Source organism: Vespula vulgaris, chromosome 2 (genome assembly GCF_905475345.1).
Source record: "Vespula vulgaris chromosome 2, iyVesVulg1.1, whole genome shotgun sequence".
Taxonomy (NCBI): Eukaryota; Metazoa; Arthropoda; class Insecta; order Hymenoptera; family Vespidae; genus Vespula; species Vespula vulgaris.
This window is the reverse complement of record NC_066587.1, coordinates 1,579,094-1,600,747: the sequence shown is the minus strand read 5'-3', so window position 1 is coordinate 1,600,747 and position 21,654 is coordinate 1,579,094. Positions and strand designations below refer to the sequence as shown.

General features: G+C 29.8%; 4 protein-coding genes across 8 annotated transcripts; 2 read left to right on the top strand and 2 right to left on the bottom strand.

Moving 5' to 3' along the window:
* Positions 1-633: 633 nt before the first annotated feature.
* On the top strand, positions 634-2,768 carry LOC127061420 (E3 ubiquitin-protein transferase MAEA). Its single transcript, XM_050988262.1, has 5 exons — positions 634-1,069; positions 1,196-1,607; positions 1,699-2,011; positions 2,072-2,381; positions 2,475-2,768. Exons 1-5 carry the CDS (start codon positions 1,031-1,033, stop codon positions 2,574-2,576), a joined length of 1,176 nt encoding a protein of 391 aa, XP_050844219.1. The 5' UTR covers positions 634-1,030; the 3' UTR covers positions 2,577-2,768.
* Positions 2,769-5,053: 2,285 nt separating this feature from the next.
* LOC127061415 (NADPH-dependent diflavin oxidoreductase 1) lies at positions 5,054-11,392 on the bottom strand. 2 transcript variants are annotated; one of them, XM_050988242.1, is made up of 12 exons: positions 11,080-11,392; positions 9,459-10,934; positions 9,306-9,385; positions 7,623-7,743; positions 7,467-7,548; positions 7,220-7,359; positions 6,967-7,112; positions 6,797-6,882; positions 6,564-6,710; positions 6,154-6,462; positions 5,862-6,064; positions 5,054-5,775 (listed from the first exon to the last, which is right to left on the bottom strand). In XM_050988242.1, the coding sequence occupies exons 1-12, from the start codon at positions 11,163-11,165 to the stop codon at positions 5,652-5,654; spliced, it is 3,000 nt and encodes a 999-aa protein (XP_050844199.1). In that variant the 5' UTR covers positions 11,166-11,392; the 3' UTR covers positions 5,054-5,651. The 2 variants fall into 2 exon arrangements, with proteins under 2 accessions (XP_050844199.1, XP_050844198.1); XM_050988241.1 differs by lacking the exons at positions 9,306-9,385; positions 9,459-10,934; positions 11,080-11,392 and adding an exon at positions 8,419-9,146.
* A 241-nt stretch (positions 11,393-11,633) lies between these two features.
* On the top strand, positions 11,634-15,874 carry LOC127061414 (ubiquitin thioesterase trabid). 3 transcript variants are annotated; one of them, XM_050988237.1, is made up of 9 exons: positions 11,634-11,801; positions 12,474-12,629; positions 12,798-13,844; positions 13,923-14,228; positions 14,300-14,501; positions 14,582-14,859; positions 14,970-15,199; positions 15,276-15,696; positions 15,771-15,874. In XM_050988237.1, the coding sequence occupies exons 3-9, from the start codon at positions 13,108-13,110 to the stop codon at positions 15,847-15,849; spliced, it is 2,253 nt and encodes a 750-aa protein (XP_050844194.1). In that variant the 5' UTR covers positions 11,634-11,801; positions 12,474-12,629; positions 12,798-13,107; the 3' UTR covers positions 15,850-15,874. The 3 variants fall into 3 exon arrangements, with proteins under 3 accessions (XP_050844194.1, XP_050844195.1, XP_050844197.1); XM_050988238.1 differs by lacking the exon at positions 11,634-11,801 and having other exon boundaries at positions 11,957-12,710; XM_050988240.1 differs by lacking the exon at positions 11,634-11,801 and having other exon boundaries at positions 11,972-12,629; positions 13,947-14,228.
* Positions 15,875-18,267: 2,393 nt separating this feature from the next.
* Positions 18,268-21,297, bottom strand: LOC127061419 (protein disulfide-isomerase A6 homolog). 2 transcript variants are annotated; one of them, XR_007780861.1, is made up of 7 exons: positions 21,128-21,297; positions 20,650-20,843; positions 20,364-20,591; positions 20,059-20,268; positions 19,660-19,985; positions 19,214-19,586; positions 18,268-19,096 (listed from the first exon to the last, which is right to left on the bottom strand). XR_007780861.1 is itself a non-coding variant. In XM_050988261.1 (6 exons), the coding sequence occupies exons 1-6, from the start codon at positions 21,141-21,143 to the stop codon at positions 19,268-19,270; spliced, it is 1,293 nt and encodes a 430-aa protein (XP_050844218.1). In that variant the 5' UTR covers positions 21,144-21,297; the 3' UTR covers positions 18,268-19,267. The 2 variants fall into 2 exon arrangements, 1 of the variants encoding a protein (XP_050844218.1); XM_050988261.1 differs by having other exon boundaries at positions 18,268-19,586.
* Between the last annotated feature and the right edge of the window lie 357 nt (positions 21,298-21,654).

The window sequence follows — 21,654 nt, the reverse complement described above, 5'->3', positions numbered from 1 at the left end:
TATAAACTGTAATTTTTGAAAACCAAGCCTTTACATCTTTTTTACTTTATTACTTTCTAATAGAAAATCGTTGGACGATAATATTAAATGTATCTTGGTAAGCTACATCGTATGATTGGTTGACATAAGACTCTGTGATTTATGGACCAATAGAACGAGACAAAGTGCATCGTCGATTATACACTTGAATTCTCGCTATTTCATTGGTTGACAATCGAAATCTATGATTTATCGATAAAAGTCTTACATTATTATTATATTATATTTAAGAAAGTACGTATAATTGTTGTAATGTAAAAATAATTTAATAGGTTATGTTAATAGCGCTTGAAATATCAATAGTTAAATGCTATAAAAGTGATAAGAAGTTTTGATTGGCTACCGACTTGTTTAGGGATATAGTTGCATTTTTTGTCGATTATTATCGCGCAATTTAACTGTGATTAACACAAATGACGATTTAATATTAAATAATGAAATATGTAAATATCTTGTTGACCATACAAATAATATTAATAAAATAATCTATTGTATATAAATGTAAACATCAGTATGCAATTAAATTTTGTATCCTTTTGATTAGTAGAGTCATCTAACGGTCTAAGTAGACATTATAGAATACTTTGTAATTACAGACTAAGCTTTAGTACTAAATATTGAAGCATTTACTGCTGCGATCTTGGAGAGAACGGAAATATTTCGTAACGTTTGATTGGGGGAAAAAAAAAAAAAAAACAAAATAAATAATAATATTATTGTACATCTAATGGTTTCTTTCAGAACGCAGCTTAAAAATATCTAACGTATGTAAATAATATTTTCTTCGTTATAAAGAAAGATGCAAATCTGACGTTCTATCATATGTTCGTTACAAGTTTTTCTCCTTTGTCATTGTGTTTTTACATTTTACGTGTTGATCGTACGAAGAAATGGACCAGTACTTACATAGTGTCTTATTGTAAAATAAACATAACTGACTGGTACAATCATTATTTAAAATTATACTTGCCATTTTTACAAATCAATCGACATGTCAGACGTGAAAAGTCTTGAACATCCAACGTTAAAGGTAAATATGTGAATAATTGATAATAAAATTTATACTTTTGAATATTACATATATAAATCTTGATGAAATAATTATTAACGTATTCTCTCTTTTTTTTTTTTCTTTTTTCTTTCTTTTGTAATATAGGTTCCGTACGAACTTTTAAATAAAAAGTTTCGTTCAGCTCAAAAAACATTAGACAGGGAAGTGTCGCACGTTCAAACTGCAACGAATGAGTTAGAAAAAGGATTGAAAGGTGATGGAACTGGTGTTGCCACTGGAGAAATAACTAGACTCTTGGGTGGCGTAGTAGCTAGACTTCAAGTTTTGAAACGTAAAGCAGAAGAATCTATTGCGGAAGAATTGCAAGCTGGAATGGTTTGTAAAAGACGTTTAGATCATTTAAAGGAACATGCCAATACAGCTCCGAGTGCTGTAAATCAATGGAGAAGGCAAAGACTAGATCGTATGCTGGTAGAATATTTTCTTCGGAAAGGCTACTACAAAACAGCGACCAAATTAGCAGATAGCAGTGAATTAAGAGATCTAACAAACATTGGTACAATAAATGACATAATTATCTATTATATATTTTATATTAGTTTGATAGAGACGATTATTAGCTAAAAAAAAAGATGTATAATTTTTAGATGTTTTTATGGTATCTAGAGAAGTAGAAAAATCTCTAGCAAATCACGAAACTTCGAGGTGTATCGGTTGGTGCCATGACAATCGATCTAAGTTAAGAAAATTGGGTAGTACAATGGAATTTAATTTACGCGTACAAGAATTTATTGAATTAGTAAGAGCGGATAGAAGACTCGACGCTGTTAAACATGCCCGGAAATGTTTTGCAAATTATGACGATTATCAGTTACAAGAAATTCAATGTTGTATGGGACAACTGGCATTTCCTGCTAACCTTTATCTCAGTCCGTACAAAGACTTATTAGATGAAAAAAGGTATATTGTTTTGTTGTAATTATCGTGTAATATGTATATGTAACCGATTGATATTTTTAGGTGGGATAGATTAATAGAACAATTTAGGCACGAGAACTATAGGCTTTTTCAATTAGCCAGTCAAAGTGTATTTACAGTAGCATTGCAAGCAGGATTGTCTGCACTAAAGACACCTCAATGCTATAGTGCAAACAAAGAAGGCAGAAATCCTAGTTGCCCTGTGTGTAATGAAGCACTTAATGAATTGGCAGCTCCATTACCATTTGCTCATTGTTCTCAATCAAGACTTGTTTGTAGTATTAGTGGCAAACCGTTAAATGAATATAATCAACCAATGATGATGCCAAATGGATATGTTTATGGAGAACAAGTGAGTCAATTTGAAGCTATAATAAAAATATTCCCTTAAGCGCATATTCGCATAAAAAGTAAAAATTCGCATAATAAATATTTTATCTTATAGGCTTTGGAAAAAATGGCGCAAGAAAATAATGGTATTGTGATTTGTCCAAAGACCAAAGAAGAGTTTCCTTATAAAAAAATTGAGAAAGTGTATGTTATGTAAAATGAATAGTTTAATCTTGAATTGTATGATACATAAAACGGGAGTTTTTGTGCAACAATAGGCATTTGTTTAGATAGCGTTTATGATTTTTTTTTCTTTTTTTTTCTTCTTTTTGTTGATATAAAAAATATATTGTTTTATGCTATGTAATAATATTACTAGAGGAAAATACAACCTCTTTTTACAAAAATATTTTTATACTGATTTAATATATCCAAAATATACATTAACAAAATATATACTTTGTGTGTATTGTGATTCTGAATAATATTATTCTAATGTAAATCTGTTCATTTCTTTTTCTTTTTTTTTTACGTGTTTATTTAATACACATTGTTATTCTACAGTACACATTTAAAGGTCTCAGGTAATTATATAACTTCGATAATTAAAGAATAATATATATATATATATGTATTGTAATTCTGAATTTTGTAACTACGTTACAGCAAATTACGCTTATATTATATACATTCCCAAACATTTCGACACGTCGATAATAATCTCTAGTACCGAGGTGTCATTTTTAATATACGAGTAATCATGAGTTTATAAAAACATATAAATAAACAACACTAATTATATTAAAAACGATTATTGAATAAAATAATGATAAGAATAATAATAATAATCATTAATAAATTATAGAAATTTTTATAAAAGAAAATATTATCAAAGTCTGTTCTACCTTGGTACTAGAAAATTAATAATCAAGTTTAATAATTACTTATTAAGATGTATTGTGTATATACATCGAAATGATTGCATTAATAATATATTCAATTATACAATTTTATGTGAGATATTTAATGGAAATGCTTAACCTACATTCTTTATATTTATGATATGTATCAAAGAACGAATGAAATATTTTCACACATTCGAATTTTTATAAAAATATGTCCTTTTTACATCAGATCTGTTTTTTTAGTTTCTTTTGTTTTTATTATTTATTTATTTATTTTTTTTTCTTCAGTTATTCAAATGATGGCATATTTTTTGTAATAATTTATTGTCTGCATTGATATACATACATGAAGGATTGTCCCTTTTAGGAATTCAAATTCTGTATTTTACAATAAGAATTTTTTATTATTAGATCGTATTATAACAATAGAATTATAACAAAGGCAAGTTACAATGCCTTATATCTTGAATGCGTGTAATAGATAAATAATGCTATTAAAGTGTAAAAACAGTATATATATATATATGTATAACAAATACACGCACACATCTCATACAAGCATTACACTCATCACTCATATACATATGCACGGAATAAAAATCGTAACTACATTTGTAATTCTGGTCATAAATAGTATCTTATGGATTCTTTCTTTTTTTTTTTTTTTTTTGTAAGGCGTGCAAGATTGGAAATTCTATTTTAAATATTAATAACATGTGTAACAAGCATGTGTTTAGAAATTGAAATTTTTTTTCTTATAATATGAAAAGTAATATATATATATATTACAATAAATTTAGCATGCAAACAAAAAAGTTAATACATAAAGTATGAACATCTGTGCAATATCTACTTTATAGATAAAAAATTAAAACACTTATAATTAACTTAACTAACATTTAAAATATAAATAATAACATTTTTGATCTAACATTTCATTGTATGTTTTTTGTTCATCGAAAATATACTAAAAGGATCTAACAAATGAAAAGCAAATAGATGAAATAAAAATGATCTTTCTATTTATACAATAATTAAAACAATTTGCTCAAATACCATTATTTGCATTTAAAAGTTATTATGCAAGTATGAAGAAAGTAATCAAAGCAATATATATATATATATATATGTATATTTTAACTATATATTGTAAATCTCTCTCTCTGTGTCAATAGTTATTTTTTCAGTAATGTACCATTTCTATTTTTTATGGAAAAGATCTACAAAGTATGATGTAAAGTATGAATTATTACATTTTCTTTGGTACTTTTCTTCTTCCAAAATGTATATTATATGTTTTATTACGGTTATGAAAATAATGTAAATTTCTTAATCGATCATAAAATTTGTAAAAATCATACAAATGTAAAATCTAAATTGATCATACAAAAAATGTATCTGTCCATAATAATCTCAATTTTTAATAATCACTTCTTGATGTATATTATCCAACATTATTGTCTGTTTCATCATGGATCATTTACTCATAGAATAATAGAGTCATATAGACTCGTTCGTATCAACTTTGCTATGTTCTTATGTACTATGTTTGGTCACTTATAATGGCTTAAAAAAACATAATTTGTAAAGTTATATAAGAGCATATCATTTGTATATTGATATCAAGAGTATTTTCGTGTCCAGTAAGTTTCATTTATGTATAACAAAGGAAAAAAAAGAAACAACAATTAAAAAATGACTATTAACAAAACAAAAGTAAAAATGTAATGATATATACAAATACTACAACCTTATTAGTAGTATTAACGTTCATATCACAAACTATAAATTTATTAATAATCAAATTTGTTCTATTTCATTTCCTAGCATGCATATACATAAGTGGTATTTCAATTAAACACGTGTATGTGTAATTTTAAAATACAAACAACAGCAGTTTAAATGCTCGTTCAAAATTTTTTTCTATTAACAATATATTGCTTCAGATCGTTTTTCTTTTCTTGTTCTTTTTTTTCAAAAAATTGTTTATTTGTTTCTTTAATTAGAAAAAGATTTACTCGAACGAAAGATGAATTGTTTAATTTGATTTAAAGTTGAAATATTCAATCACAGAATTTAAAGAATTTAATTGTGTGCTTACTCTCAGCGGCTTATATTTAATTCAGGCATTTCTGTAGAACCTAATACGATGTAATTTCCTTGTTAAGGCTGATTGGTCCAATTTATTACGATATTTTGAACAAGTTGCTATATTGAGATATCGTTTACAGTGATTGCCAAGGAATCCTGTACCTCTGATCTTTTCACTTTTTCTAATCCATAACAAAATGCTGATTGTGTAATAACGATCTTTGGCATTAATTGAAATCTTTTAAAATAATTCCAGAGATCTGAGGCATGTCCAGAGAAAGTTATTCGGAAAATATTCAATATCCCCAAGATATAATAACTGGCATAACAAAAGAAAATAAAATTCCACTAAAAATGCCAGTGACAAGTGAAGCTGCGCCAAACATACCAGCTATCGATGCGTATTGTGGTTCTACCATTCTAAAAATGAAACAAAAAAAGAACGTAATTTATAATAAACGATTATTGCAATTAAATTGCTTCATTTTAGAAATATGTTCTCTTACCTAGGGCAATACATCATTGAGATTGAAGAAAGATAACCATGAGAAACACCCATTGTAATGCCAATAATCAAATATGCCCAATCATTGTTAATAAACACTGGCAAATATCTTTTTGTTTCTGCTGGATAATAATTACAGAAAAGAAACAATGGTATATAGAATATCCGTAAAACATTCGGAATCACCAGATACTTTTCACTGGGCTAAATGAAACAAGAAAAGAAAAGAAACATTTTTAAGTCTCAAATGTCGATAGCAGCAAGATATAATAAGCAATAAAATATTTATATACCCATTGAACCATAGATGCAATGGAACTACCAATCATAGCAGTAACGTTGAAAGTCAGAAAACACATAATGCTAACATAAAAATCAAGTGGAATTATGAACTCTGCACTCGAACGTTTTATATCAGATTGAACAGAGGGGAATAAAGCAAGAGTAACGAAAAAGACAATAAATATGTTAAAAAGCTGAGAAGAACACTGTGAAACTATTTTCCAATAAGGTAGCTCTTCTTTCTTTCCTCTTGTACTATTTTCCAGTTGTCTCTTATTTAACTCTTTTTGGTGAAGTAATTCGTGATATCTATAAAATCTCTTCAAAATAATGACAAAGTTAATAATATGTTCTTTTTGTTTTTTTGTTTTTTTGTTTTTTTTTCATTAGAAATAGATCTATAAGACATAAAAATTCTTACATTTAATGGAAGAGCAAAATAAGTGTCAAAACAGGCTAGAAGAATAAATAAAGCTGTTATAAAGTAATAGATAGCAGCAGTCCGTGCATTTGGTGCCATAATTTGAGAAATAAGATTAATGACAGCTGTGAATGTTCCACTTATATTCTGTAAAAATTAATTGCGATAAAGATAACATTTATTTGTTAAGTATTCCTTTAATATAAAATAGATATTATAATATTTATAATTACCGAGCCCAAAATAACAGCTCCTGTATATTTACCAGGAAGTTTTGCAGCCATTCCAAATACCGAATTTTGATAAATGCCATTAGCGACTGCAGAAATTTATTATATAAATGTCCTTATTTTTGAGTAATTATTAATATATAATTAGATCTGTTGTAAAAAAGAGATCTTACTGTTTAGTATTATAACAGAAATCATAGTGATCCAGAAAAAAATTCCAGGCCATTGAGAAGTGTCCATCATCGCCAATACAACGGTAAATAAAAATATTAGAATTTGTACAAAGATGCCCCATGCTATACGTGTTGTTAAATTTCCTCTAAAGATAAGATAAAAGTAATCATACAAATTAATATTTTCTCACAATACACATTTTTTTTTTTTTCTTATATAAAGTGAATATCAGAAAAATCAGAATATACATACCTGATTTTTATAAATATATTTAACCAATTAAATAACAAGTTTGGGATTTGTGAGGCAAATCCCAGATATGACAAAAAATTTGTTGAATAATTAGACTCAATTTCTATGTATTCTTTGGATAACTTATAATTGACAAAATACTGTAAAAATAAAAAATTTTGCTCAGATAAATAAATCATGAAATAAACTTATGATAATAATAAAAAAAAAAAAAAAGAAAAAAAATACTCAAATAAATAATCCTTACATCTTTTGCTGTTATAAACATATTCCATGGCATTAGAACACCAATTCCATGAAGTACTAGTATCGAAAATACTAAATTTAATCTAAAAAATTTCAAGTAAAATATTTGTATTATTTTTGTACATATCAAATATTTTAACTTACACTATAAATGTACCTGTCGCGTGGAGGATTTATTTCTAAATCAGCTTGATCCATTGTTACACCTTTAAAGTTTAATTCGTCATCAGGTCTTCCAGTTCCTTCCCAACCTGGTGAAAGGCGTACAGGTTCACTGCCTACAAAAGCAAATTAATTATTTCTATAAGCTTTTCTCTCGATAAAACAATAATAAATATTTTACCAATCTGATAATATATAAACACTCCAAATTGTACTATATAAAAAAAATTAATTATAATTTTTAACACACTTCATTTATGCAATTTAATCTTCAAACTTAATGTCATTAAAATATTGTTAATAACAAAACCAAAAAAAATAATTGACCGATTAAATAGAATAAATTTTTATTAAACTTTGCACTGATACATTGAAGAAAAATTATTTGCTTGTATTAACGAATTATTATACCTTATCACAGTAGACTTTGACCAAATTCAATGCAATAACAGTACAAGTTTATTTAAAAAAAAATACATGCTTATTTGTTCTACTTCTATATAATCTAACAAATAATAAAGCGCACCCCAAAAGTATTCTGGATAAAATATCCACTGAAAAAGACTTGCAAGCAGACTGTGTTGGAACTTAATTGAAGATCCGTACCAAACCGGTTCAAGTAACTCTGCCCTTATAAAAGTAAATAAAAAAGAACATGATTCTTGGAAGAGAGAGAGTAACTCCTTTTATGTTATACCTTTTAAGTTACCTTTTAAGTTACAAAGATAAAATGATGAACATTGTGATCATGCAATAGAAGAATTTTTTCTTTGATAAAAAGTATGACATACCTTTCGCAGGGACGATTCGTATTCCGCTTGAATCTTTTAAAAGAGTTTGTTCTTCTGGACCCGCGCCAATTTCTTTCTTCGTATAACTACCCGCCATTTTTTTGGTATGATTTCAAACTTAAATTGATTTAAAAAGTAGACACGCAATGCATCTCAAATAATGATCGATAGATAAATAATATATCGTTGAATTTTTAACAAACACGACGTGGTCTTCGTAAATAAAACTTTTTATAGAAAATTGTACAGTTCTATTTCAACGCCATGTGCGACTCAATGCGTACATTCATCGAATTCCTTCGTGTTGATTTTAAAACTAGAAACTTTACTTACTTTTAGTCCTTAAAACTTTAAGATAATTCTAATGTACAAACACAAATCTAAGAGATTAGAATACAATGTAGTAAACGACGCTGAAACGCGAGATAAATCATTTTCCTATCTAATTTTTAAAGGTTAAATTCTAGTAGGATTCTAAATTCATTCCACGCCTACGCATCATATTAGATTTTTCCATTAGATGGCGAGCTGATCGAGTGCACCATATATTCAGGACCGTATTTCGAAAAGTTCATTTCGATAACGGCATTATAATTACGTACAAATTTGAAAATTAGAATATAAATATATTCAAACGTGATAAATAAATTTAGATGTGTGATTGTTAGTTTTTGTCATACTGGATTATATCATTATTTATACCTTTGTAATCATTCATGCATATTCATTTTTATTTATCGATTAAGACCAAGTTTCACTTTGATAACGATTATTTTTTTCTAATTGTTCTATAAAATTAACAGCTTGCTCGTACGTTAATTTTCCATTCTCTTTTACTAAGTCGATAAATTCGTCACGAACGTTATTCGGCATATCTTTCGAACTGCCCGCCAAATAAATATTGGCGCCATTTTGAAGAAATTCCCAACATAAAAAATTATTTTCACGTATAATGTGTTGTACATATCTGAAATACGAATAAAAAATAATAAAATGTGTTTTGTAGTTATTTTCATACGTAATAATATGCGCGTGCTTACATCTTATGCTCTTGATCTCTAGAAAATGCACAAAATAATTTCAGACCAGTTGCGCTTGTTAAATTAATGAAATCTTCTTTACAATGATAATCTTTGTCTTTATATCTACATCCAAAAAATAATAAGCACGTGGTAAGATCTTGTTTCATAGCAGCTTTCTCTAAAAGTAACGATCTGAATGGTGCAATGCCTGTACCAGGTCCAATGAGAATTTTTGGCACATTGGACGGAAATATAAAAGTTCCTTTACGTATCCAAAAAATGATTTTACTTTTAACTTTTAAATTTGCTAGCCAGTTGGAACATAGACCTAATCTACGCTCGAATAGTTTTGTTTTATAATTGACAACAGCAACTAACATGTGAATTTCATTTTTTGTATTTATCGCGCTCGATGCGATACTGAAAGCACGTGGCTTTATTGGTGACATGATTTCAAATAATATTTGTATATTTAATTTACTTGTGGTATGTGGGAAGTCTGCTAAAACTTCTATGATATTTCTTCGTGGTCTATTTACATAATCATATAATTCTTCTTGACCACCAGGCATTGTAAATTCGTGAAGTTTTTCTTTTTCCAACTCATTTTCACTAATTTGATATAATATTTCGAATGTAGATCTTCGTGGTTTGTAATTCAAATCCCAATACTGTGCTACAATTTCTCCTAGAGTTAAAGTTTGCTTTAAAACGTACGGTACTTTTATTTGTCTTTCAGACACCTGAATAATCATATCAGGACAAAGTAGAACGTTATTATCATTCAACACATTAAAAAATTTCTCGATTTGTTTCAGAGAATTCTTCGGTCTTACATAAATGATATCTCCTGGTTCATATATAATATCTTCTCTTTGAATTTTAATTAATCTAACATCTTGAAAATGATCTTCGGCAGTAGTTCTTCTATTTTCAATTATAACACCTATTTTCATTTCATCTTTTATATTCATTTCTTGTGTATAAATATCAGTCTCTAAATAATAAGCTATTTCTGTCGATGACCTTTGTTTACTATCATCAAGTATAGAAATTTTATATCTTTCAATTATTCTTTCAATATTATTAGATATATTTAGATCAGGGATATTATATATAAATATAATTTTTTCCCACAATTCCTGTACCCAAGGACTAACAACAGCATCTATACCTAAATCATGTTGATCGTCGGCTAAACCTATTGGCAACAATTGTATTCCGCCGAGTTGTGCTAGCCTTTTATTAAGCTTTTTCGCAGCAAAATTAAATTTTTTATACGAACTATCACCAAGACCGATTACACCATATCTAATATTATCAAGCATAGAAGGAGGAAGACTTTTGCGTAATAAAAATCTCCAAAATTGTTTCATATTATCAGGAGGATCCCCTTGTCCTGTTGTCGCAACAACGAAAACCATTAAATGTTCAGAATCAAAATTATCTAAATCATAATCATCTAACGCAGATACTATGCTGTTCAATCCTTTCCTGAAATTAAAACGAAAATTCTAAACGAATATTCCTGCCTTGTAACGTGGAATGAAATATCGACATAATCATCTTGTTATTAAATAAATCCTCTTTTTTTTTTTCTTTTTACAAAAAGTAGATTACCCAAGAAAGACAACAAAACCTTTTGGCACTTTTCCAGATTTGTTCGGCCACATCTTGAGCAGTTCCGGTTTCGCTAGCATACAATATAGTTATGCTAAAATCCATTGTGTAAAGTTGTTATGCCAACAACGAAAAAAGAGTCTTCGATTTTGTACCTGCCAACAAGCTGATACGACACTCAACAAATCCCGACGTGGTCTTTCTTAGACAGCTGATAATTTATGACGTCACTATTCATTCAGCTGAAGATGGGTTCAGATGTTTGATATGGATTTGTTCGACTATACAGAGAGATAGATGCTTTTTATTTGACAAATAAAATGAATTTATATCATCCAACTAATAAACATGAATTTTTGACTCGATTAAATGTCAAGGATAAACGTTTAGGCTGAGAATCCTGCTTTTTGGCACGTGGCCTGAAGTATTTATAAATAAAAAATATTCTTCGCGTGTTCGTCGCATGAACGAATCGTTCGACATCGTCGGTGGGATAGAAGGAGAGGGGGAGAGGAGTTGGCAAATTTCGCGCGTCTTTCTCACTTTCTTTTTTTTTTCTTTCTTTTTTCTATCCTCTCTATCTTTCTCTCTTACTTCTCAACGCTGTTTACCAACGGACGATCTAAAATACGAAATATTAGTTTCAAGGACGTATATGTAGTGAATTGTGTACGAGGATTGCAAAGGTCAAGAAGAACCTGCGAAAAATGATAAAAAATGATAAGGAGCGAGAGAAAGAAGGTAGATAAGATCGATATATTTACATAATTATATTTTACGTATAAACGAATAGATAGATTGATAAAGAAAAGAGAGATACATAGATAGATAGATAGATAGATAGATAGATAGATAGATAGAGATAAAGAGAAAGAGAGAGAGAGAGAGGGAGAATAAGAAAGATGAGGTTAGAAAGATCATCGGTTTTTGCGTATTCGCTGTATCGTATCCGTGACGTAACAGAGCGGAACGTCGTTTCTTCGTTGTATGCACATATTATGCTGGCAAAGCCGAGCGAAACCGTGTTGGCAGCACTGATGTCTGTTTGCGGATGACTGTCAAAACCTACTTTCTCGACGAAGTCCACAGCTTTTCGTGTCGGAACGAAAGAAGACACGATGAATTTATCCAATTCGTAGAACAAGAAGTGTCGTGGGCCACGGTGTCGCGTGGAAGAGCGTTCCTTTATTTGAAAAGAGTGAGTGAGTGCAAGCCCCGACCTTTGTTGTTCTCGTTTACTTCGTCTCGAGTCATCGCTCGATGGGTGTTGGGCCATCGTGTCTTCTTCGGCGGAAAGGAAAACGGCACCGATTCGAACGCGAGGAGAAAAGTTTACAACTTTCGCCCTCGCGTTTATCGACGCGCGAATCTCTCTTAACCTCTATTATTATCCTTTGTTAAATGCGCTTACAGTGGAGTGTTGGAGGTAGTGCATGAGACTTCTCGTTCTCTCTTCTTCTACTCGCATCCATCCTTTTTTACGAGAACCAGCTGATTGGAACCACTATTCAATGGAACTTATATATGCCTGACAGCCATCCTTTGAACATCGACGCATTATTTCATCAGGTACTTTACTCTTTCGATTGCTCAGCGATCATGTATTTCTTCTATTGCATTCCTCTATGCAAAACTTTTTTCAACTTTAAGGTATTGAAATCTAACCTTCCTATATGATATTATCTTACGGTTTCATATTTTAAATCTTATAGAAATTATTTTTGTTCTTTTTTTCAGATATTGACAGTCAATATCATCGCAACAATTTTTGTTCCATAAATTTCAATCAAAATGCTTGCCCCATGACCAAAAGTTTATTATGTAAAAAGTACAAGATAACCATATCTGCCAAAGCAAGTTGAATTCTATACTATATGCTGTGAAGTGTAGTTTATTGCTATGTTACTAAATATCATAAGTTTATATTCTGTTTATTATTATGACCGATACTGTTGTAAAACTGTGTGAAAATATTTAAATTAAATATTGATAACATTGTGTATGGTAGAGGTACAGAGTTCTCCCAATCAAGAATTATTCATTGAAGATGAATAACAGACTTGAAGAGGCAGAGTCAAAATGGACTTGTGAATATTGTACGTATGAGAATTGGCCTTCATCTTTGAAATGCACAATGTGTAGAGGTGCCAAGCCTTTATTGGGTGAAGATATTTATCGCTTACGTAATACAAGTCCACAAAGGTCAGGATCGAATGTTGCTTCTGGCCCTGTATCTCATATAAGTCCAACAGATCCATATAATCTAACCTCTCAGAACTATAGTCACAATGTACCAGCCGGAGGAATGTGGTCATGTGGCATATGTACGTATCTCAATTATCAAAATGCCTCGCGCTGTGTTCAATGCAGTAATAAGAAACCTGGTGGACATAACCAATCAATACACTCTATAGCTTCCAATTTACATGAGCATCTAGCACCACTTAGATTAGGAGATCCTCCATCTAATTTAGGCTCAAATTCTCAAGTAAATCCACCGGCAATAAATTTGCATCCTGAAAGGTACTATAATGTACAGACTAACGCTCATCCAGAAAAATGGTCCTGTCTTGTATGTACTTATGAAAATTGGCCCAAAGCTACAAAATGTGTTATGTGTTTTCATCCAAAAGAAAAAGACAAAAGAGAAAGATCTGCAACAAATGTAGGTTTAATTTTACCAAGTCCTGAGAGAGATCATAATCAACGTGGTTTACCTTCTCCACCTCACGCACCTTATATTCATCAAACGCAACGAGAGGAGAATTCTGCAATTGCAAGAAGGTGGTTACTTTAGCTTTTAACTTCATTTGTTAGATCTTTCAAATATGATTAAAAAAATGTATCTGATTAATGACATAGTACAAAATGTGTTACTTTTTACAGAAGTTCACACAGATTTACTGATAGTAGAAATGACAGTTTATCAACACCACAATCTCCTAATAATTGTGATTATGAACGTAGATTGAAACAGTTAAGACGTCATACCGATTGGTGCTGGTTAAATGCATGTCTTGGTATTGTTGAAGGTGATAACGCACCTGTTGAAGCATATTTAGCAAGCGGTGGTGATCCAGCTCGTCAATTAACGCATTCTGAAGTACTGCTATTAAACAGAAGTAGTGCTTTCGATGTTGGACACACTTTAGTACATTTGGCAATCAGGTTTGTTTCTTTCTGTTTTTCACAAATATAAAATTTCATAAAATTAATATCTCATTTTTCGTTGTTTATAGATTTCAACGAGAAGATATTTTGGCTACATTATTATCACAAATCGAAGGTTCTGGTTCTGGTGTAAAAAGAGTACCTAGTTATGTAGCACCTGATTTGGCTGCTCAAATACGTAGGCATGTAATGAATAATATTCGTTTACGCAAGGGTTCTTTCTCTTGTTATTTTGTTACTGATATGGCTACATTTGCACTGCCTGCAGAGGTTATTATAAAATTATAATTTTTTTTCTAAACAATAATGTTCTACCAAAGACATATGTAGAAAATATTATTTGTACATAGGTGGAAGATTTACCAAGTATAGTGCAAGAACAAATGTTAGAGGAATTATTGGATAAAGAAGCTCAACAACAGCTAGAAGGAGGCGGTGGTGAGCCACCTGCATTAAATTGGTCCTTAGAAATTACAGAACGACTAGGCAGCCGTTTGCACGCACTTTGGAATAGATCTGCTGGAGATTGTTTATTAGACTCTGCTATGCAAGCCACATGGGGTGTTTTCGATAGGGATAATGCTTTAAGAAGAGCTCTTGCCGATTCTTTACAACAAGCAGGACAATTGTAAGTAATTATTAACATGCATTTACAAATATTTCAAATAATTTTCTTTATCATTAAGAAAATCCATTATTAATATAAATATACGTTACGTAATATAATTATTATTTTAGTTTTTATCCTCGATGGAGAGAGTACGAGGCATCGCAGGCTTCAAGAATGTTAGATTTTACTTTAGAAGAAACACAATGGCAAGAAGATTGGGAAAGTTTACTAGCAACAGCTGCTCAACCTGGCAGTGCCCTAGAACAATTACATGTATTTGCACTTGCTCATATATTAAGAAGACCTATTATTGTTTATGGCGTTAAATATGTTAAAAGTTTTCGTGGGGAGGATATAGGTAAGAAATTACTTTAAAACAAAACTTGTCTCCTTTGACATTCTAATGAGCTTATTATTTTTTTTCGAACGCATAGGTTACGCAAGGTTTGAAGGCGTTTATCTTCCACTTTTATGGGAACCTTCATTTTGTATTCGTTCTCCTATAGCATTGGGCTATACACGTGGTCATTTTACTGCTTTGGTTCCTATAGAACCATATGCATCATCTAGAATACCACCGATTTCTTCTCACGGTGGAGGGAATGGTCCATTGCAACAATTGCAAATACAAATGCAAACCACATTTATGCCATTAATGGACAGAGAGCATAAATTATTACCGATTCACTTCTTAAGTCCAGACGAAATTGGACGAGAAGAGTCTATTTTAAAAGACTGGCTTGACGTTTGTAGGACGGAAGGTGGTATTCTCGTTGCACAGCAAAAATTACACAAGAGGCCACTGCTTGTTGCACAAATGTTAGAAGAATGGCTCAATCATTATCGCAGACTTGTGTAAGTAGAATCTTAAGAATAATATCATGTTTAAAAATTCAAACCTACCCAATAATATTGTATTTATTTTCCAGTCAAACGAATAATGCACCATTTTCAAGACCAGTTGCTTTACAAGATTATAGTAGCGATGGTGATACAGAAGACGAATAATAAAGTCCAGGCACTTGATCAATAACGAGAATGTCCTTTTTCTATAATTTCGATACCAATGCCTCTAGAATTATAACGCAAGATCTATATGATCTGAAGTTCATAAAAATATTTGAAGAAAAAAATTTGACTTAATATCATAATAGCATGCACAATGTTATACGAATACGGTCCTTTCACGATATCTTTCTACTCTATAAAATTTTCTGATTCTCTATTTGATTAATCTTTGTTATAACAATAGTTAATTGAGGATGTTCTTGGATTTATCAAGACATTTTAAAAAGAAATTACGTATAAGTGTGATATAGTATATATCGTCAATTACAAAATTAAGGTTTTACAGTGATATTATCGTTTGCACAATTTCGCATAGTATAGTATAAAAACTTCAATGAATTATTCAAGAATATTATGTGAAAACGAAACTATGGATCAAGGATATCTCGTTTTCTTTTTCTTTTCTTTTTTTTGGAGTAGTGTCCTATCGATAATAATGATATACCTACAAGTCATAGCCATAAATCTCATATATGTTTACAAATTTACAAAACCATCTCTCTCTTCATCGGAGTGTGTATAAAAAGAAACGTTTGATGGTTCTAATACAGACCATGTGATCATTAATTAAAACTAGTATTACAAAAAGAAAAATTCATGTGTATAGCTGTCTTTGAATCAAGTTAACTATGAGCTGCGTTAATTAATGATGAAGCTGGATACAACGACATGTTTCTTCAGTGAGAGAGACAGGGTAGAACGTTGTGTTTCTTTCTATGGTTGCTCCTGGTGTGTTAACGCAATGTGATACCAATTGAAAACCGTACTTTTCTCCGTATGTAAAACTTGTGAGCGTGAATGAATTAATTATACTTTAGTAGTGTCGCAATGATTAAGACAGTTTAACGTTACTGAGAGTAGAGAGCTTTTTTAAAGCGATAAGGACTAAAAAGAAACAAAAGTAGTTCTACTTAAGGATTAAGATTATATCTGGTACACACACCAATGATATATGATGTATTTGCAGATAAAGAGCAAAGATTTACGATATATTTGGCTCGGCCAAACGATTAACCCTAATCAAAAAGTACAAAAAATCGTAAAAGGAAAAGTCATTTCTTTATAAATGTTAAACTATTCGCTTAAATTTAGTCTTCGTTTTTACTAATCCTAATGTAGTGTCTAGTCCTTTTAGCACTGTCATTTTTCTAATCGCACCGTGACGTGTGTGATCTACCCCACTGTGTTATTATGGAAAAGGTATGATACGTTTGAAAGACACATACACATGTGTCAATATTTGAATATTAACAAGGAATGTGTGTCCTGTTTCGTAAAAGTAAAAATGGAAGAATTTTGTTATTGTTCTCTATTTCTTTTGTTTTTTTTTTTTCTTTCTTTCCTAATCGCAATGATATTAACTTCCTTTGTTAGATAACAAAAAAAGCGTTACATTTTCTCTTTAACTTTGTGCCGTTTCACGCGGCATTCTCCACGTGACGTGAGTAAAATATTAATAATGATGCTGTGCAGTTGTATTTCATTTTCGATAAGTGTTTTTTGCTCGTTGCCAGGATTTATAAGGCAAGTGATAAATATAAAGTTTTAAAAATTTAATCGATGCAAATAGAATTCTATATTAATATAGAGTATATATTATATAGATTATATTAAATAATATATCGATGTACAATAATTCTAAATAATGATTTATTATTATGATCATGGCATCGCTATCATCATTATCGTCGTCATAATCATAATATTGTCATCACAATTTACCATCGTCGTCACCATCATTATTATTATTATTATTATTATTATTATTATTATTATTATTATCATTATTATTATTATTATTATTACTGCTGCTATTCTACTACTATTATTATTACCGTCATTATTACTATTACTACTATTACTACTACTATTACTACAAAGATTATACGAGTCGTAATAAGAAATATTGAGTTAAATCAATAAAAACAGAGGTTCTATTCTCGATTTCGTGCGGATTTGTTTGGCATTAGCTTGTTATTTATTTATTATTATTATCTTTTTTTTTTTTTATTTGTGATTATGATCTGCTCTAATTGCAAAATCATATGAATGTATGCATGCGTGTGATGTACATAAAACAGTTAGTTGCATGAATTTGAGAATAGGTACACTCTGGCCCATTTAATACCTCTTAAAAAAAAAAAAAAGAAAAAAAAAAGAAAAAAAAATCCTGATCTTCAATCATGCTATTAAAAATGCAATTTCTTATAGCTTCCATATTTAAAAATAATGACTCTCTATTTATATCGTTATGTTAATTTATCAATAGTTATAATCGTTCATAGATTATTACAAAGTCTATAAAGATACTTAAATATTTGTATATAAAAAAAAAAAAAAAAAATCATAAAATATATATATATTATTTTCTTGAAAAATTTATTCGATCGTGATAATTATTACAATAGATTATTATGTTTCTCTCAGAGAGAATAAGATTTCACACAATTAATACATATTTAATGTTAATTCTGCCAATGATGGAAGACTCATTGTAATGAGAGGTTGATCAACAAGATAAAGATGACATAAAATGAATACATACTACAAACAAAAAAAAAAGAACGTGGAATGTATAATTTACAGTGGAATTGAATCACTTATATATACGAGGAATTCGGTTTTTTTTTTCTAGCATGTTAATTGACATTACACTTTTACAGAGAACCTCAGGCATGAGCAAAAATGCACGAACTTTTTTGTTTTTTGTTTTTTATAAATATAAAGACATTTTATTTGTGATACGTGTAGTAAATTATTAGTTTTCTTACGAATAGATATGTAAAGAAGAAACACTGATAGAAAAAATTTAAGTTAAAGTTAGATATAAAAAAATATTAAAACAATAAGGATTATGTTACAAGGATTAATGCTGTATATAAATGTGTATCATTTTTCTTTTCTTTTTTGTTTTTTCTCTAGGAAGTTTACATAAATTTATGTAATTGGCTTTCTTGGAAGGAATGCTTATATCATGGAAAAATATAGTTCATACAATACAGACATACTTTCAATTGTGATTTTTATAAAATGTTATTTCCAAATAACTTTTGGTCCAAGTAGTTAATAAACATAATACCATATTTTTCCATAATTTAAGCATCGATATATCGAAAACTTAATATATTTAAGAGACCACCTGGAGATTGATTTTCAGTGATACATACAATATTGAAACATATTGCAGCTGAAAAACAAAATATTACAGGCAGTTTAACAATTTTTGTTATAAAACATACGTTATTGAGAATTATTACGTTATACATAATGAAACGTAATGTATCCTTGCTTTGAAAAAGCATACCTGATACATCGAGTACAGCATCATAAAAAAAAAATTTCATTGATATTTCAATGATTACAATTCATCTTTCTCATCCAAATTTATATCACTAAGATCGATTTCTTCCTCCTGTGGAGGTTCAGCATCTTTACCATCCCAAGGTGTAATTTCAAGTATAGAAGGTAATTGAGCTCCTTTCAAAGGGGCAGTTCCACCACGTCCGTAACTTAAATCTCTTAAAAATTCGTTTATTCCATCATATGAAAAACTTCCCTTTAACAATGAATACTTCATTTTTTTAATATTTACTGCTGCTAAAGCAGGATAACCAAATCCCCCAATTTCTAATGCATCCTCTATGTTTGATTGAGCTCCTGCCTCTGACCAAACCCACCTGTAAAATCAATCGTGATATAACAACAAAGTTTTTACGAAAACATATTCAAATATTTGGTAAAAACACATACCCCCACATTTTCTTTTTATAATTTTCTCCAAGATCTCTTAAAACGTTTAAGTACTGATTTCTACATTCTGACTGACAATCTAATATATGTGGTAATACTGAAACTACGCAAAGTGGTTTATCTTCGCATGCACTTCTTAAACTTTTTTCATTAATAATTTGAACTACTTCGGGTGCTGGTATATTTTCAGCCAGTTTGTCCAAAGCCCAGTTAACGATGTCAGTGCTAGTACGGCCACCGTCATATTCTTGTACCGAATCAGCATTTTTCTTACCTAATGGGAAATACTTGATGGTTGGATATCCCGCTATTTCATATTGACTTGCCTGTAATTTAATATATTTATAAAATGTAATGAAAATTACGCATGTCAATGTACATATGAAGCAAATAATTTACTTTGGCTCTATGTGCAGTTGCATCAAGGGCTCCTAATTTTACTTTGCCTTTAAGTTCTGTAGCCGCAGAAGCCCAAATGGGTGCCAAATTTTTGCAATGTCCACACCATGGAGCATAAAATTCAACCAACCACATATCTTCTGAATTTAATACTAATTTGTCAAAATTCTCATCAGTTAGTTCGATTACATCCTTAGAATCTTTACTTTGCTATATATTTTAAAGTGATCATTATAAGTATTTAAAATTTTATTTACATGTGTGTGAGAATAAAGAAGCATATCATGCCAAGATTGATAACTTACTTTATTACCACTACCACCTTTTTTGACACCTAATTTTGCATACGCTTTTTGAGAAACGGCATTTGTAGCAGCATCGATAAGACCAGCAGCTGTACGTGGTCCGTTAAAATCTTCAGGTTTATTTTTATCATGACCAAAAATTTTAACTGTTGGGAAACCACGTACACCAAATCTAGATCCAAGAGATTTATGTTCATCTGCATTTATAGCTCCAAGTTTTACGATTCCCTAATACGAAAATATAAAAGTAAACAATTTTTGTCAATTGTTATTTACAATGACTTACCTTTAAAGCTGTCGCAGCTTTATCATATTCTGATACGAATTGTTGACAATGTCCACACCATGGTGCATAAAATTCTACGATCCAGACATGATCACTATCTATTACTGAACTATCAAAATTACTTGGTTTGAGATCGATGACATCTGAATTTGAAGAATATAAACAATGTGCACCAGTAACTAAAATTAGAAGGCCTAAAACAAACAAGTTTTATCGGAAATAAGAGTTAATAATGAACACAAATTTCAAATTTGACGCGTATTTACGGACACCATTATAATTAATTACGTTATAAATCGATATAAGATACGGTTTAGTTTCTTCACACTATAATATACGTTATTTGAGTGAAATAAGAATTAGAATATTATGACAGAATATAAAAAATATTATTCTATAAAGTACGATGGTGGATTGATAAGCCGGTACGGTAATTTTCTGTAAGTATATGCAACGAGTTAAAATCAGTGAAACTTACCTAAAAGAACCTGCATTTTTCTTAGCGATTTAATAAAGTCGTTAGGAATTCCTTAAAAAAAAAAACAATCATTCACTACAATTCATTAAATATACACCCGGATCGTAACGTGTCGTTCATCCATATAAAGTAAGATCGTTCTCTCCATTCGTGGTTAGGTCTGCTCGCCTACTGCTTTTCGTGGACGATTCTGATTGGTTCATGATTATCAAAAAGAACAAATGTAACTTACAATTCTTTCTAAAAACAAATCCAAATGAATTGTAAATCATACAATGAATTTGTTTAAATGAAATTATATATTATAATAAATTTTCTTCTTCTATTTAATGTTACAATTAATTTACATATATATTATATTCGTTCGAAGAATGTACTTTGATAAGATTCAAATATACTTGATGTATAAATTCTACGTATCCTATTGGTCGATGATATAAACGTGAAGAAAACTACAATATTACAAAATATTTTAATTAAGGCTATTCATTAACCTTAAATTTATAACGATAATAAGTAAAAGAAAA